At 37.8% G+C, this 15,047-nt stretch overlaps 1 protein-coding gene across 4 annotated transcripts in view; it reads left to right on the plus strand.

The window, feature by feature from the left end:
- SCUBE1 (signal peptide, CUB domain and EGF like domain containing 1) overlaps nt 1-15,047 on the plus strand; it is a 193,070-nt gene that overhangs the window by 119,629 nt on the left and 58,394 nt on the right. For all 4 annotated transcript variants that reach the window (XM_039720961.1, XM_039720986.1, XM_039720979.1 and 1 more), the window contains one exon: nt 4,119-4,235. In XM_039720961.1, coding sequence (XP_039576895.1) covers nt 4,119-4,235 — 117 coding nt within the window. The remainder of the gene's footprint in view (nt 1-4,118; nt 4,236-15,047) is intronic.

Here is a 15,047-nt window from a genome sequence, read left to right on the forward strand (position 1 = left end):
GAGAATGACCTAGTTAAGATATAGATTACTGAATGATCCTCAGATGTAACCCTGCTAATCTCAAGGACCTATGGAATTTTGTTATGCTTTGCACTGTATCTCAGTTCCTATAAAACTGGTTTGGATCTTAGTCCAGATTGAACCAACAATGAATAATAAAGGATCCAATATTTGCCTGGTTTTGACCAATACCCTTAAAATCATGTCATGTTCATGAGAGAAACTGAAGTCACAAAAATTTGCTTTATAAAATAATTGGCTGTTTTAAAAAACCACAAACAGATTTTTATTAGAAGCTTGTATTTTAAATTGTTATATTTACTTGTTTCATAGAAGAAGCTGAAAATCAGGCTTTCAGAAATATTCTCAAATCATGAGATGTGGTCAGAGTTTCAGGCATTTAATAGTATCCAAAGCCAAATAAATGCTGTCTAGTGTGACTCTTCAAGAAAGTGACCTATTGCCACCTGATAAGAGATTCTAGTTTAGTTCAAAAGCTTCAGAAATAGAACCTGCTTTGGTTAGCTCTTTCTCTGCTAAACCATTGCAGGCACTGAAGTAACTTCAGCTGGTAACTAAGTCAATGTTCCTGATCTGATGCTGAAGGACTAGCAGTTCAAGCTTGTGCTTTTTAATTGGATATTATAATATCCAGAAGCAGTTTATATTTCATAGTGCAGTGGACTAATGTTAAACCAAGAGTTCCTATGGATTAAACCGTAGCACATTGGTAATGATTTTAGATATTTCTTCTCTATGGATCCATTGAGCAGACACTTGAGAGATTGTTCCAAAATTAGGAGTTTACACTGGAATAATACAATGTAATGTCTCACAGACCACCTTATATAAATAGATGTCCTTTTCTTTAGATCCCTGTTTCTGCTTGAATTTTCTGGTACAAATTCAGTAGGGATATTCAAACATCATTTTAAATTAACAGTAAGGTCTTGTTTCAGATTATGAGCTTTGTCATATTTCAGAAGTAATCTAAATGTCAGTAACATGACACTGCTTTAGTTGTGTCTTCCAGTTCTTTTTTTTGCTACCTTGTCAGAACAAAAAAAAAAAGTTTGAAACAAACAAGAAAAAAGGCTAAAATGTTGAGATTGTCTTTCACAGAGGAAAAAAAAAAACAGCAAAAATTGTCTGTAGGATCAATATCACCATGAAGACCTGATCCAATTTCTAATGTCTGTTCTTTCCCTTCCATAGCTTCTCCACTGTGATAGAATGGAAATAAGCAATTTACTTGTGCTCTTGGCGTGAGGCCTAAATTTGTATTTGTATTTCAAATATATGCTGAGGTTTGGTAGTGCTGAGGTGAGGGATGAGTCGGCATCACCCCTCTCAGAAACCCAGGTGGTCATGCATTGGGTTTGTGCTGTGTGTAGCCCTCAGCTCCTCTCTTTGATGTAGCCTCTTTCCCACATTCTGCTGTTCATGTTTGCTTTCTTTTACCAATGTTTTCTCACGACCTTGAGTTTAAGGAATTTCATCAGTACATCTCTCCAATTATCCAAAGTGTAAGAGATACTGTCACATGTCCTCTTGCTCACTTGGATCTTCATTCTGTTAAGAGTTCATCATGTATGAAAGTCAGAGTTGCTAGGAAGGTTGCAGGGTATTTACCCTTTTTGGTTTGTTTTACTAATTCTGTGTGAAAGTAAGAAAAAGTAAGAAAAGCTGGCTTGATTCCTTCTATTTATACGTAGAAATAACTCTTGTTCATTGAATGAGCCTTACCTATAGATCCAGTCATCCATGCCATGGGGAAAAAAATTGTTGTGTCTATTCATTCTCACTGGATGTCATCCAGAAAGCAGAAATATTACTGCTTATGTTCATCTTGTGTTGACACACTGCAATAAAGGAGTCTTCATATGCCAGAGTTAATCTGCTAACAGAAGATATACTGCTCTTTGCAGTGCCATGCCAAATGTAACCTTCAGCGCTTTTTCCTGAGTTTTAACCTTAACTCTTTACTCCTGGTGAATCCTCCTGCCCTTAAACTGTGCCCAAGTTAAAAAATTTAAATGACCTGATACATTTTGCCTTCCCTGAAACATAAAATTATTATCTGATGTGTTGTTCTATGAGGAAACACACATGTTCACATACAAATGGAAATGCCAGCATTGTCACTTGCAGAATTCATCAAGCAGAAGTTTCAGCCTGTAAGTCTATAAAATAGTGCTTTCCAGAGAAGTAGATGAAAATCAGAACAATATTGCTTAAACAGTTAGGTTGAGGTCCTGCAAGGTGAACAAAAAATGAAAGAACCTGAAAATCAGGAGCTGCAGACTCAGCTCCATTTTCAGAAATCCTTTCCAGAAAGCATCAATCCCTTTGTTAGCTGTGCTTCCTGGCAGTTACATGTAAATCTATTTCTATACTGGTAGCTCTCTCTACATGATGTCATTACATAGCAAATACACACAAAAATTTAAAATCTATCTGGAGGACCATGTGTGAATGTATATGGGCTCAGAGATCTGTCCCATGCTGTTAATGCATGTGTGCCCCAGATCTGTGTTTCAGTTTGTTCTTAAGTGCCAGGAGCTTATTTCACAGCTGGTGGAGAGGCCTGTGCCAGTGCAAAAGAAAAAAAAAAACAGTTACTTTTTTTTTTTTTTTAAGCAGTAAAGTCCCTAAAAAAGGCCAGTCTAAGTTCACCTTGAGGGCAAAGCACAGTCTACTTTAAAATAAAAATCTTTTCATACTAGTCAATAGAAAAATAAAGCCTTTTCTGTTCTGTGTAAATAATTTTTGATCAATGTACTGTTCTAAGGCAATTCCCTATTAGCATATCCTATAGCTGATTGTCAGACCCTGTCCACAGGGTACAATTGTGACACAGGCTGTGAATATTCAGCAATAGGAGTCTGTAAATCTGAGTAAGTAATGACAAAGCCTCTTTAGGGAAAGAGGTGAGCTGAGTAGAATAATGGCAATCTTGGGGGTCAGTGGGGTATTTTAATTTAATCAAATCCAGAGCAACGGAAAAAGATACTACTAAAAGGACTTATTCTCTGAAGTAAATACCTTTCAGAAAAATGTACAGTTCAAATTGGCGTACTAAATTGGCATCCTTACATCCACTCCATTCTGTGGATCAAAGAGAAGTTAATCATTTCCCTTGCCTTTTATCTCCTTTATGGATGTGTTTGTGAGTATGTGTGCATATGCATGTGTCCGGTGTGTGCATGTGCATACATGAGTAACACAAAACAACGGCAGTGAGGGAGGGGTTTTTGCTTTTTCTGTAATGAAGTTGGAGATTTATTTTTTTTTTAATCTAGCGGTACTTAATAGTCACTGCCCACTATTAGTAGTAGTAGTAGTAAAAACTCAGAATTATTGCAACTTTCTCTCGCCTGTGTTTGCCCAGCCACCCTTCTACGTACTACAAGCACTGGGAAATTTCAATGACACAGCTTGGAATGGGTTCAGTGACCTCAATTATGCCCTCCCACCCACTCCAAACTCCTTTCAATTTGCAAAAAGCTTTAAGTGGACAAAACCCAGATGCCTTTTACTTGTAGTTCAGTAAGAACAGATTGGGCATGTAGATTCTTGTCAAAGTGATATATGTAGTTCATTTTCCATTAACTCTTTCTTAACTAAGGGTTTTAAATTCTCAGTTCCAAGTCTAGCACTCTGCTTTGCTTTCTATTGTTTTTAAAGTTCATTATGCCTACAACATCTTTTAAAAGTGAACTTTAATATACCTCAGCTAGACATTGACTGATACAAAACAGAGTGTTTGATTCTGCTTTTAAAGGCAATCACTTTTTTTTTTTTAAACTTGTTTCATATGTAATAACCCATCCTATTGTCTAAGAGAGTTGAAAAACACTAACTAAATACACTAAGTAAAATCTCCAGTTTGGAAGGAAAAAGAAATAATGACTTGTGGAAATGATTTACCAGTCAAAACCAGTACATGGACCCTGATGACCTTGAGCTTATTTCAGTTGGCTTACTTAAAACTTACATTGCTTTTAATATGATGTAATATTGTCCCAAAGAAGCAGTGCCCTTCCCCTCCCCCAGAGCATTTCATTACACTCCCTTTCTCCCTCTCTCTCCCTCTCTGTCTCTCTTTCATTCTGCAGAAACATGTGCTGTCAATAACGGAGGCTGTGATCGGACTTGCAAGGATACCGCGACAGGGGTACGCTGCAGTTGCCCAGTTGGATTTACCCTGCAGCCTGATGGGAAAACGTGCAAAGGTCAGCCTCTGTTTGCTTTGCAATGCATCATTTGCCTTCAGCGGATCCAGTACAAGATATAAATATACAGTTATTTAATCAATACTTTTTAAGTCAAGGCGATACTGGTATAGTGATTGCAGTTAAGTTCATTAGCTTTCTCCTTCCCTAATCTTTATGTATTTACTTGGTTCAGTTGTTTTTCTTTTTTATTTATTAGAGGGTTTTATTACTGCAAAGAAATGAGATGCAGAGGTCAAACTGTTTCAAGATGAGCAGAGATTTAGAGGAACAACTCAGGGCATCAAAAAGCCTTTCATTTCAAAGGACATTCTGATACCTTTGTTAAACCTCAGTCTAATGGTGTCTGCATTTGTCTATTCAGAAAGCAAGTTACAACTGTCAAGCAATGCTTTGTTACCTGAGAATAATCAACTGCTTATTGCTGAGTGAAGCCATGTATTACTCAGGAAAAAAATCCCAGATACTTGGTCATTTCTGCACCTTCAAAAGATAAATAGCCAGCTCCAAAGGAAAACCAAAATAACATTGACAAATGCAGGAGTCTAAACCACACAGCTGATGCTCAGGTTTTACTATTCCAAAGGCAGCACGAGAGCCTTGCCATTCTGTCTTTCGTGTGTGTGTTAAAGCTGAGGTCAGGGGGAAAGAGAGCAGAAAAGAGCATCTTATAGCACTGTCAGCATGTGCTCACAGTCAAGGAGACAGGGACAGCTCTCAAATGTCCCTACACAGTCACACTTCAATGGCACATGGGGAGATTTGGGTACATGTTGGTAGGATCAGGCCATCTGTCAACCATTTTCCCATTTTCCAACTTTCCTGCGTATTCCTTTTGAGCTTCTTTGCAAAAGACTTGGAGATGGAGATCCGGGAGGACATGGCGTATATTCTTGTCATAGAGAATATTTTTCATCAGTCAGTGACTTAAGTTGACCTAACTTGCTGAGAAATTCTTGTGACCTTTTTTCCTTCAAATTAACCAGAAATCTGAGAGTATCCTCAGCCCAGGGCTTGATGTTACTTAAAATAGTAAAACCCACCAAAATAAACAGAAAATGTGTGGTTTCCTCTTGCTCCAGGCTGAAAAATCCCGGTGCTTGGGCATGATCCTGTTAGTATTTATAGAAATAACAGTCCATTTGCCTGTTCATTTGAAAATAAAACATTTAAGCTGCCATCACACACAATGTTAATAGTTAAGGGTGAACGCACATCAAAACTCAGTCATCGTAGTTCAAGCCACATAAAAATAAACCTTCATTTTTATCAGCAGACTAGCTAAGCCATAGCAGAACAGTAACAGTGATTTCACCATGTGCTTAAAAAGGAGGCATTTTAATAATGTAACATGCACCTAGGCTTGATAATAATGTTTATTGCTGAAATTGTGTCATGAATAAAAAGAGTTTCATTCTAAATTTAAACATTTGGCCAGAGAACTAACATGAAACAATATTTATATAATAATCAAGACTATAATGATTCCTACAGAAAAATGAAGTATTTTTCTGATCCTCAAACCAAATACCTTAGCTCTAAGCTCTTTCACATTTTGCTTTTCCCCTTTTTTATGAGTAGAAAATATAAGAAACGGAATCTTTTTTTATGATGCTGCTGATTCTTTCTTACTTTCTTAAAATAAGCAGCCACTGGAAATTAACACAGATGGTTTAATAAAGCAACAAGCCATTTCTTTTTAACCTTTATTGACATTTTAGGAAGTACTCTTTATCCTAAAATGGTAAAATATACATTTTGAATTTGATTTAATTAATAAAATTTATCTTATGTATTGCACTGTGAGATGTCTGGGCTAGATTCTGCTCTCCTGAAGCTGAACTGATTTTGCATTTTAACCTGTGGACAAATGATTCTGCACTTAAATTGACCAGTTAAGTTTCTTGCACAGCTTTTGCAGGCAGCCCTTAGTCAAAGGTGGTACTCTGTAGGATTTGTACCTCCTGAGGGCAAATGTGAACTTTTTGGTGGAGTGACATTAATGTCCTCTTGGCTCCTCTTGCTGATAGGTAAAGCCAGGAAAAGACCAGGCAGGAAAAAGTCAGTGTGCATATATTCCTTCTTCTGCATTCTCTAGAAAAGAAAAGAGAGTGATCAGCACAAGTTTTCTCCTTGGATTTCTTTTTCCTCTTTACTCTCCTTGATTTGACTGGCCCCCAGTTTCTCATATACCCAGTCCCCTGTTTCCTCCAGCTGTAATTTTACATCTGTGTGGTAAGAGCAAGAGATTATCTCTTGGATGCCCTTTAAAGCCTCTTCAGGGATCATGGAGCTGTCACATCCTGTCTTTTTTGGGCACAGTTTTCAAGTCCATGTAGCATCACAGCATGTCCAAGTGAGGTTTCTCACAGAACATCATTTTACGGGAGGTTATGTTTCTAAATATAGAAGAAAGATATGCCATTTTCTGTTAAGGGAAAGTAGAGATGTAGGGCAGGTAAGAAAAGCTGAGAGGAACTGGAAGCAGAATTAATACATTTACTGAAAAATTCAATTGTGGGTTGAGCAAAATGATTAATATGCTTAGGTTTAATTTAGTAAAAAATGTTCACCAAAAATAATGTTTTTATTGGAAAGTCTGTGATGGTTTTTTTAGTCCATTTTGGCATCTTCCTCTCTAAGCCATTTTACATAGTGCAGCAACTACATGAAATTATGTAGAAGCTTAGATTCAAGTGACTTAAATAAGACTCAAAGAAACATCTGAACTTTTGGGTATCGCAAAGTGGATGTAGGATAATTTATTAATGTATAATTCTAGCTCACTTGTAGGTGATTTCCTCAGTAATGTGCTTTTGCTATACTGGTAGTTTATGGAAATTTGCTGACACATTTCTTCCTCTTTTTTTTTTACAAGTGAATGAATTATTAGTTTTTTAATTCACAAAATAGAAATACTATTTTTCTAAATAACAAAAATTTCTAGATGGTTGTGTTCAACAGTCAGGACTCTAGTCAATTTTAGGTATTGTGTAGACATGTAATGGGAAAAAAGTTTACTGTCCAGAATGTCCACAGGTTTTTGTTTAGCAGTTGGGAATAGCATTAATTGTTTAGTATAGACAAAAGGCAAGTATACATAAAAAAAAAGTAAAGACAAGTTCTTAAGAAAGAGTTTATGCAAACATGCTTGTTTGCCAAAAGCTGGCAAAGAAACCCTTTTAAATATAAATAATTGTTCTATGTTTTGTTTGCAATATCACAGTTCCCATTCTGAAGTTCTTTCATAGAAGATGGCAGAATTTAAGTCACAGAGCACAGAACTGAGTCCTGACTAAAAATCTGATATTTCTCTTGGCCCTTCCCAATGTATCAGAGAATGGAAGGTGTAGGAGAGCAACTTCCAAGTAATACAGTAATACAAAGAACCTGCCTTCAGTGGTTTTGCAAGAGGCTGATCTCTTCTGTATTGAGAAATGAGAGTTCATTGTTCCTCAAAGAATCAAGCTCCTTTTTTAATGCAGAGTACAGTCTGGTTTATATAAAATGTTAGAAAATTTGGGGGAAAAATTGTTGTGGAGATCATTTTAACATGGAATACGTACAGGTATCTGCAGAGCACATAAGAAGACTACTGTCCACTGTCATGGAGGATTGCTTTGCTTTCTGAAAACTGGAAAAAGCCTTTCAATCTCTGATTAAAAATCTCTGATTTCTCCATTACATACATTACTTACCTGGACTTGCAGTGAAATAAGAGCAAAAGTGTTGTCTGTGGTCTAGTTAGAATGATCTTCAGATGTATTAATGGTGCTTGGATAAAAGTTCATTAATCTTTTGCTGTCTTTTGAAAGTCAGTGTTGCACTCATATCCTCCCTTAGTTGGCTTGGCACACAATGGAGAATGCTCCTTTATTCCCTTCAGCTTTCCTGTCAGCTTGGCTCTTAATAAGCCAAACCATGGAGGCTTTTGACAGCTAAGAGAAGGGGTTTCCACATTCTCCCTCTAATTAATGCTATTTAATTTCTACTGACACTGTAACTGGGTGATATCAGCTTGATGCTCAGTTCATTTGATGCTGTCGATTATTGTGCTGCACATGAGGAAACAATGTTGGTCACTTCCTTGAATGCCTACTGAGTTATCCCACAGAATTGAGCCAATTCAGACAGAAAGGCAGACTGAAGATTAAAAGACATAGATGCACAGGATGCTTATTGTGCATTACCTCCTACCTGCTTTTTAATATCTTCTGTGTTGAGCATATCAGGTCCTCATCTCCCTTGTTTGTTGGTTTCTGTGCCTCCTTCCTGCTGCGTGACCTTTCCATGGATCCAGCTCCATTCTGCCCTCAATGAGAAGATTCATCAGTTCAGCATTTTAATTATACTAACTGATAACGAAGGAGGCTCATTTGCAAAAGACTTGTAGGGTTCAAGAGGAATGAAGTCAGACTAGATTAGACTTAGCACAGATTTCTGAGGATTGTTTAAATACATCTGCCAAACTAGATCAAACAATAAAGAGCTCACCTTCCTGTGGGCAACTACAGGAGACAAGCTGGGCTAGGGAGAATTCTTCTCCCAGGACTTAAAGTAGAGAAGGACTGAGAATAATGGCAAGAGATTATTTCTGAGAGAGACAGGGACTTTCCTTTGTGGCTTCTCTAAGAAGAGAATCAGAGCAGGAGGAAGGGCCACAAGCTTCTAGCATGGTGTAAAATGTGTATGATATAAATGCTCCATTTCTGCTCTTAAGAAAGAAACTGTGCCCCCAGGCACTCTTGTGCCCAAATAAAGCAACTTCCCAACACTCTGCACCTAGAGGTACAGAGAGGAACTGTGCAGGCTGCAGCCCTTGCTGAGCTCCTAGAATCAAGTAGCACAGCAAATGGAAGTTTTAAGCAGGAGAAACTGAATTTCAAAGGGTCATTGAGCAAAAGCAACATCTCAACTATGACTTTCCCACAAACATCCATAAAGTGCAACCTTACTTTGCATGTTCCATAGATGTTTGGTAATAGCAAGATGTGGATCATTTTGTTCAGTTGATTTCTTGTTTTGTATCATTTCACCCGTATTCCGTCATTTAATTTGCATCTTGTGACGATCCACCCTGAAGAAGAAGGATTTTGACAATAAGATTTTGGGATAGTCAGCTGGGCTGGAATGTCAGGGGGTTTAGTAGCAATGTGGTGTTACACATTCATAACGTGCCACCAGCTGTGACTAAATGCAACAGGATAAATTCCTGTGCAGGAACAGGTGTGTGCTAAGCCCAGGTGATCTCACAGACGTGTTTAGGAGACAGAAAGTTCCCTCCACATCCACACCTAGAGATGGAGCATTTTCTTGGCTGTGTGACACTCAGTCAGCCCTTCTCAGCTCTCTGGCATATTTAATCAGAGCAGTGTTATGTTGTGCCTGCATGGCAAACATTTCTCCTTCGTGCTGTCTCATTGTCATGGTGACCCAGCAATGGGGTGGGCTCTCCACTTCCTCGAAACAGGCCCCCATCATTCAGCATTCCAATGTAGCAAAGAAATGTGGCACTGACACTCTTAAATACTTGACTGTGCTGCAGTGGGAGTATCAAAAATGTCTGAGTAGTGAATGATCTGTCCAGTAACTCAGCTCTGAAACCTCCTTTATCATTAAGCAATCTAGGAAAAATAAAAAATGAAAAAAAAAGAAAAAAAAAAGCAGGAGTGTAGAGACTAATGAAATATCTCAAAGAACTGTATCAAAGTTTATTTGAAATTAAAGGGAAATTTTGCATTGGCTGTGCTAGCTTGATGTAGTAATTACATTTTTTATCTTGCTTAATTGCAGCCTATTACAGGAGGAAAATGTGTTTAAAATCAGTTTTGAGTGCACAAAAAAATGAAACCCTGAAGGTAAATTAAATTTTGAAAATTGAATTTTTTCTGTGAGAAAAGTTTTTTAGAGAATGAGTTCCAATGAAATAAAGTATGTCATGTTTTGTTAAATATTAACTGAAAGGTTTCATTAAATTAAATTCTTTAAATTAATGCTTTACATCAGTTTGGTATAAGATTATGACTCAGATGCTAAAGGCTTTCCTCTCTTTTCATTCAGAGAAATGTTCACTGTGAGCTTTTTACTAAGACTAAGTAAAAAGCTCACAGTGAACAGTTCAGCTGGCCAATTTTGCTTCATTTCCTGGCTACAGAGTATCTGTGAACAGTTACGATTTCCTCTATAATTCCATTAATAGAAAATACTTTAAATTTGTTTCAGGTTTTTTTTTCCTGTAAATTTGATTAGATTGACTAGGGCACTTAGAATTGCATCTTGTCAGTCCCAATAAATTTATATGAAAGTGAAAATGTTTCCTGTTTTTTTCAAAAAAGTACACCAGACAGAGCACAGGTGATTTTACTGTTTATTAGTAGTAAGATATAGGTGTTAATCTCGTGCATCCACTATTACTTGCCTGAATTATGATAATACCTTTATTTCGCTGTGATTGATTAGGTAAATTTCAGTGTACTATGTTTTTATAATTTGTTGCCTTAACACAATAGTTTTGCTGTCAGAGTACCTTTGATAAACTCAGGTTTTGTTTGATTAATATCCCTGACCAGTTTGACAGTTTTTTCACATGTTAATACAAATTAGACAGTAAAATATACCCCAGTGCAAGAAAACCTCTAAAATGTATGCATCAGTCAAGTTTACACTAAGGCAGATGAAACTTTAATGGCTAATATGATCACGCTTCTCACAACAATAGGGGTCTCAATGCCTTTAGAGTCAAGACTGTTAAGTCTGGAGCAGGCTTTCTGAACTAAAATGGATCTGACTTAAGAGAAAAATACAACACAGGCCCAAATGATTTCATGTGAATGAAGTTGTTTTTTCCCCCTTAGTTGTAAAGTGATCTCATTGAAAGTAGTCACCCAAATACAAAGCTTTCCTTGGTTGAACTAGTTCACATACATCACCATTTTAAATGGAAAGGAATTTAAAGAATCTCCTGAAGAGTTTAAACTTTAACATTTAGAGGCAAATCTGTTCATAGCTGTCTGACTAGTCCTGCTTTGAATCCACAGCTTCCTTCTATGTACTTCCCATGAGCAGTGTGTGCAATATCTGTGATGCTCCACACAGTGCAAGGAGTATCAGTGATCTTAGAGCAGGTCCTGGCTTACAAAGAGAGCTTTTCCCAGCTCACCTTTCTCTAGCAACATAAATTTTTTTTTCAGCACATGTGGAGAGGTCAGTTCCCCTCCGTCCACACAGACACATAGGGTTTTTGAGGCTCATAAGCATTATGAGCCATTAGGCATAACAAGCCATTACCATTTTCCAGAAGTTTCTCAAAAAAACAAAAAACAAAAAACAAAAACAACAACAACAAAAAAACCATACATGCAAATGTTGTGAAAGAATAAACTCAAATGGAAGAAGTAGCTGACAGCCATCACCTCCTCTGCAGTCAGAGTGCTGTGGTACCAGCAAATGTCAGCATAAATGTCAGCTTCAGAATTACAAGCAGCAGTGGGTTTTTGAAGAGGATGTCTGTCAAAGCCAGAAAGGGCAGAGACCTGCTTGTCTTATTCCCTTTTCTTCTGATTACATTTTCCTCGATCATTGCACCATGGCCATCTACTTACATGTCTTGTCTTTGAGAAAATTTAGGTAGTTAATAGAGTGATTGTACTTTTTACATTTGATGCTGGTTCATAATGTCAGCGCTTCATGCCAGAGAAATGTGGTGTACAGAACATTCAATTTTGTAACATTCTGCTGATATAGTGCCTTGGATTCATAGTTTGATTTGGAAAAGAGCATATAGGAGGTGGTCCCTTAGGCTTACCTCAGTCAAAGGTGCAGTGACAAGGAGTGAGTGAGGGCAGCTTTTGCTTTAAGATGACAAGTAGCATCTCTCTGGTGGCTGCACATAAATGAAGGCATCTGGGCTGGATCACTCTGGGATATCCCAGAGCTGTAGTGTGCATGTTGCTGAGTCTGTCGAAAGTACCTAGGGGAAAGACTTTCAGCATACTTTAACTTACTCTGCTGGAAAAAATATTGCCCAACTCTGCAGATACACTTAGTGCTTAGCTCTCTATGAAGAAGCTGACCTGAGCACATAAACCACTTTAACCATGATCCTTGGGAGTGGCCAGTAGTACAAATGTTTTAGGGTAATAAGTCAGATAAATTTCTGACTTTTTAGAGGAAAATTTCTCAGACATTTCAGAAAACTGAATGCTCATGGGATTTCAAGTCAAGAACCTCAGTAAAAAAGGCACTGAAATTTGCTGTTTCATTTTTTAAAACAGAAGTTGTCATCCTCAGGCCTTTGTGTAGACTCCACTTTGTTTGACTCTTCATTTGATCCCCAAGGCCACTGGTGTCCCCACTCTGGATACCCAAGTAGAATCTCCATCCTCTCTCCTAAGCATCAGTGCTCAGGGGTATCAAATTTGATTTTTCACCTCACACCTTTTACTTCTCTCAGGAATCCCTCAGTGAACTGTGTTCTAGAATATAGTCAGAAGAATAGGTGACCCCAAGGGAAAATAAGCACAGCCTTTGGTAGTTCCTGATGGGATTAGAGGTCTTACATCACATGGTTCAGCTACCTTCTATTTGTACAAGCTTAAAGAGGTGTGCATTGGGAAATAACATGGGACAGCTGGCACCCTCTGAACTCATCTCTTATTCCAATAACATACTCCTAAGGACATGGAAAGAGTTTAATCCCAACCTGTGGGGTACCCACTTTACTTGCCTTGACAATATCCCTGAACTGGGTTAGCATTTCCACTTCCCCTCAGAGTATAACAAGGAACACAGTGCCTCTCCTTGAGCTCAGTAATAGAAACAAAATATAAGAAAACGTGTTAATACAGTGGTGCTAAGAGGCCTGTGTTGTCCATTCAGATGTGAAAGTCAGTGCAGGACAAATCCTCAGTCCCTCTTTGGTTTTCTTCAGTGTTTCTCCCTCTGAAAAACATCCTTCTCCAGGGGAATCAGAGTGCCTTAATTTTTTTCAGTTGTAGGCCAAAGCCAAATGATTTTATCAAATGATTTTGTCAAAGCCAGTCCACAAGCTGGCTGAATTCAGAGGGTAGAGGCTTAGAAGTTAGCTATTAAAGTATGTGTTGTCTTTTAGCAACACATATGTGTTTACTGAAGTGGTTCATTCTGAGCCATTCCTCCCCCCAATATGGCTTTCTCCCTACTTCTCATCAACTTCAGCCAAGAATAAACTTCCCAATAATCAAGATCTAGTTTTCATAATTCATTATAAGCAACTCTGCTTCTATCAGATTCCAGACACAGCTCTGCTTTCAAGTTACAGCAGTTTACCTTCCCAGTGTTTGCCACTAGAAGCGTGTGTGTGTGTGTGTGTGTGTGTGTGTGTGTGTGTGTTCAAAAATAAGCCCCATTTGAGTTTGCTTCTCTGTACCTGCAAGCGAAGAGCTATCAGAAAATAGATCAGATGTAATCACAAGCCAGATATCAGAACAAAAAATACCTTTTCCCTCTCCATGCTGATCATAAGGCAAATACAAATCTTGTGGCTCAGGTCTGTCTTTTGTCCTAAAAACAAGGAAAAAATAAATACAAAAACCTCTTTTGTCTTTGAATGGACAGAGGGCCACCTTTGCCTTGCATGAGAAGTCAGTGCCTAAATTAATTCATGAACATGAGACAGATCGAGAATGATAGTAGTGAAAATTTGGGTTCTGCAGTAGTTAGATCAGTGCTTTTAGGAGGAACAAAAACATTAATTTAAAATATTAATTTTCTATATATGTGTGGTGCACAAATTAAAAGTGCAATTAAATGTTCCATTAAAATAGCCAAACTTCCTTAAAATTATCTTCTGACAAACCAGTTCTGGTCATTGTCCAGTACTTCTGCACAGTTAAAGGGTTTTGAGACCACATACCATTTTCAGGAAGCAAGCAGGAAGGCATTCGTGGTAAAGACAGATTTGTGTGAATCCCAAACTGCTCAACTGATTTACAGAAACCAGCAGATTTAATTTTTTTTTTAATGCTGCAGCAGCTAGATCACCCTGTCTCTTCCCCTTACCAGTACTCCTCTTTAAGTGACAAAACCATATGATTAAAAAAATAGAGGCATTTGTGACAAGCAACCGAAGGCAGCCAGTGGGTGATTTCATTCTGTGAAACAATAGATGTGTCTGCCCAACCAAAAAAAAGGTAACAAAAACAACATTAAATGAGAGTAAAATTAGGAATTTTGTAGTGAAAACAATGTGTTTTCACTACACAAGTAGTGTAGTGAAACTGTTCAGGGCTTGAGTACTGGCAAGTTTTTCAGAACACACACTTTGGGGAAGCCCTGAAATGAGTCATATAGTTGGACCCACTAAATGCCTCTACAGGGAAGTTTTTGGCACATGAATCAACCACATGCACACTGCAGAGATAACAGGTAGGCTTGTAGTTGGTGAGAAAAGAAAATACAAAGGGAACTTATTTGCTAGGAATGACAAATGAAAGTCTAAAGACAAAAAGGATTATTAAAATACAGAGGCTGTTTTGAGGTTATTTTTTATATGACTTTAAGCAAGATGTGAGACCATCTCTGTCCAAAGTAAACCATCACAAACATCAGAACTGAGAGGGGGAAAACTGAGTAACCAATGGGAGAACAATAATCATGTTCAGCTTATCAGAAGAGGTAGTTGTTTAAGAAGAGGAGGACAAGACTCACAAATTTGATGAGAGCAGGAGTTCCCCGGTAGCTACAAAAGCATTTTCAAAATGACTACCTAAATGTGCATTAAGGAAGCAAACATTAAGGCCTTTTTGCTGAGGCTGCAGTCATTTTAGACTATTC

Source organism: Passer montanus, unplaced genomic scaffold (genome assembly GCF_014805655.1).
Source record: "Passer montanus isolate IOZ18808 unplaced genomic scaffold, ASM1480565v1 scaffold106, whole genome shotgun sequence".
Lineage (NCBI taxonomy): Eukaryota > Metazoa > Chordata > Aves > Passeriformes > Passeridae > Passer > Passer montanus.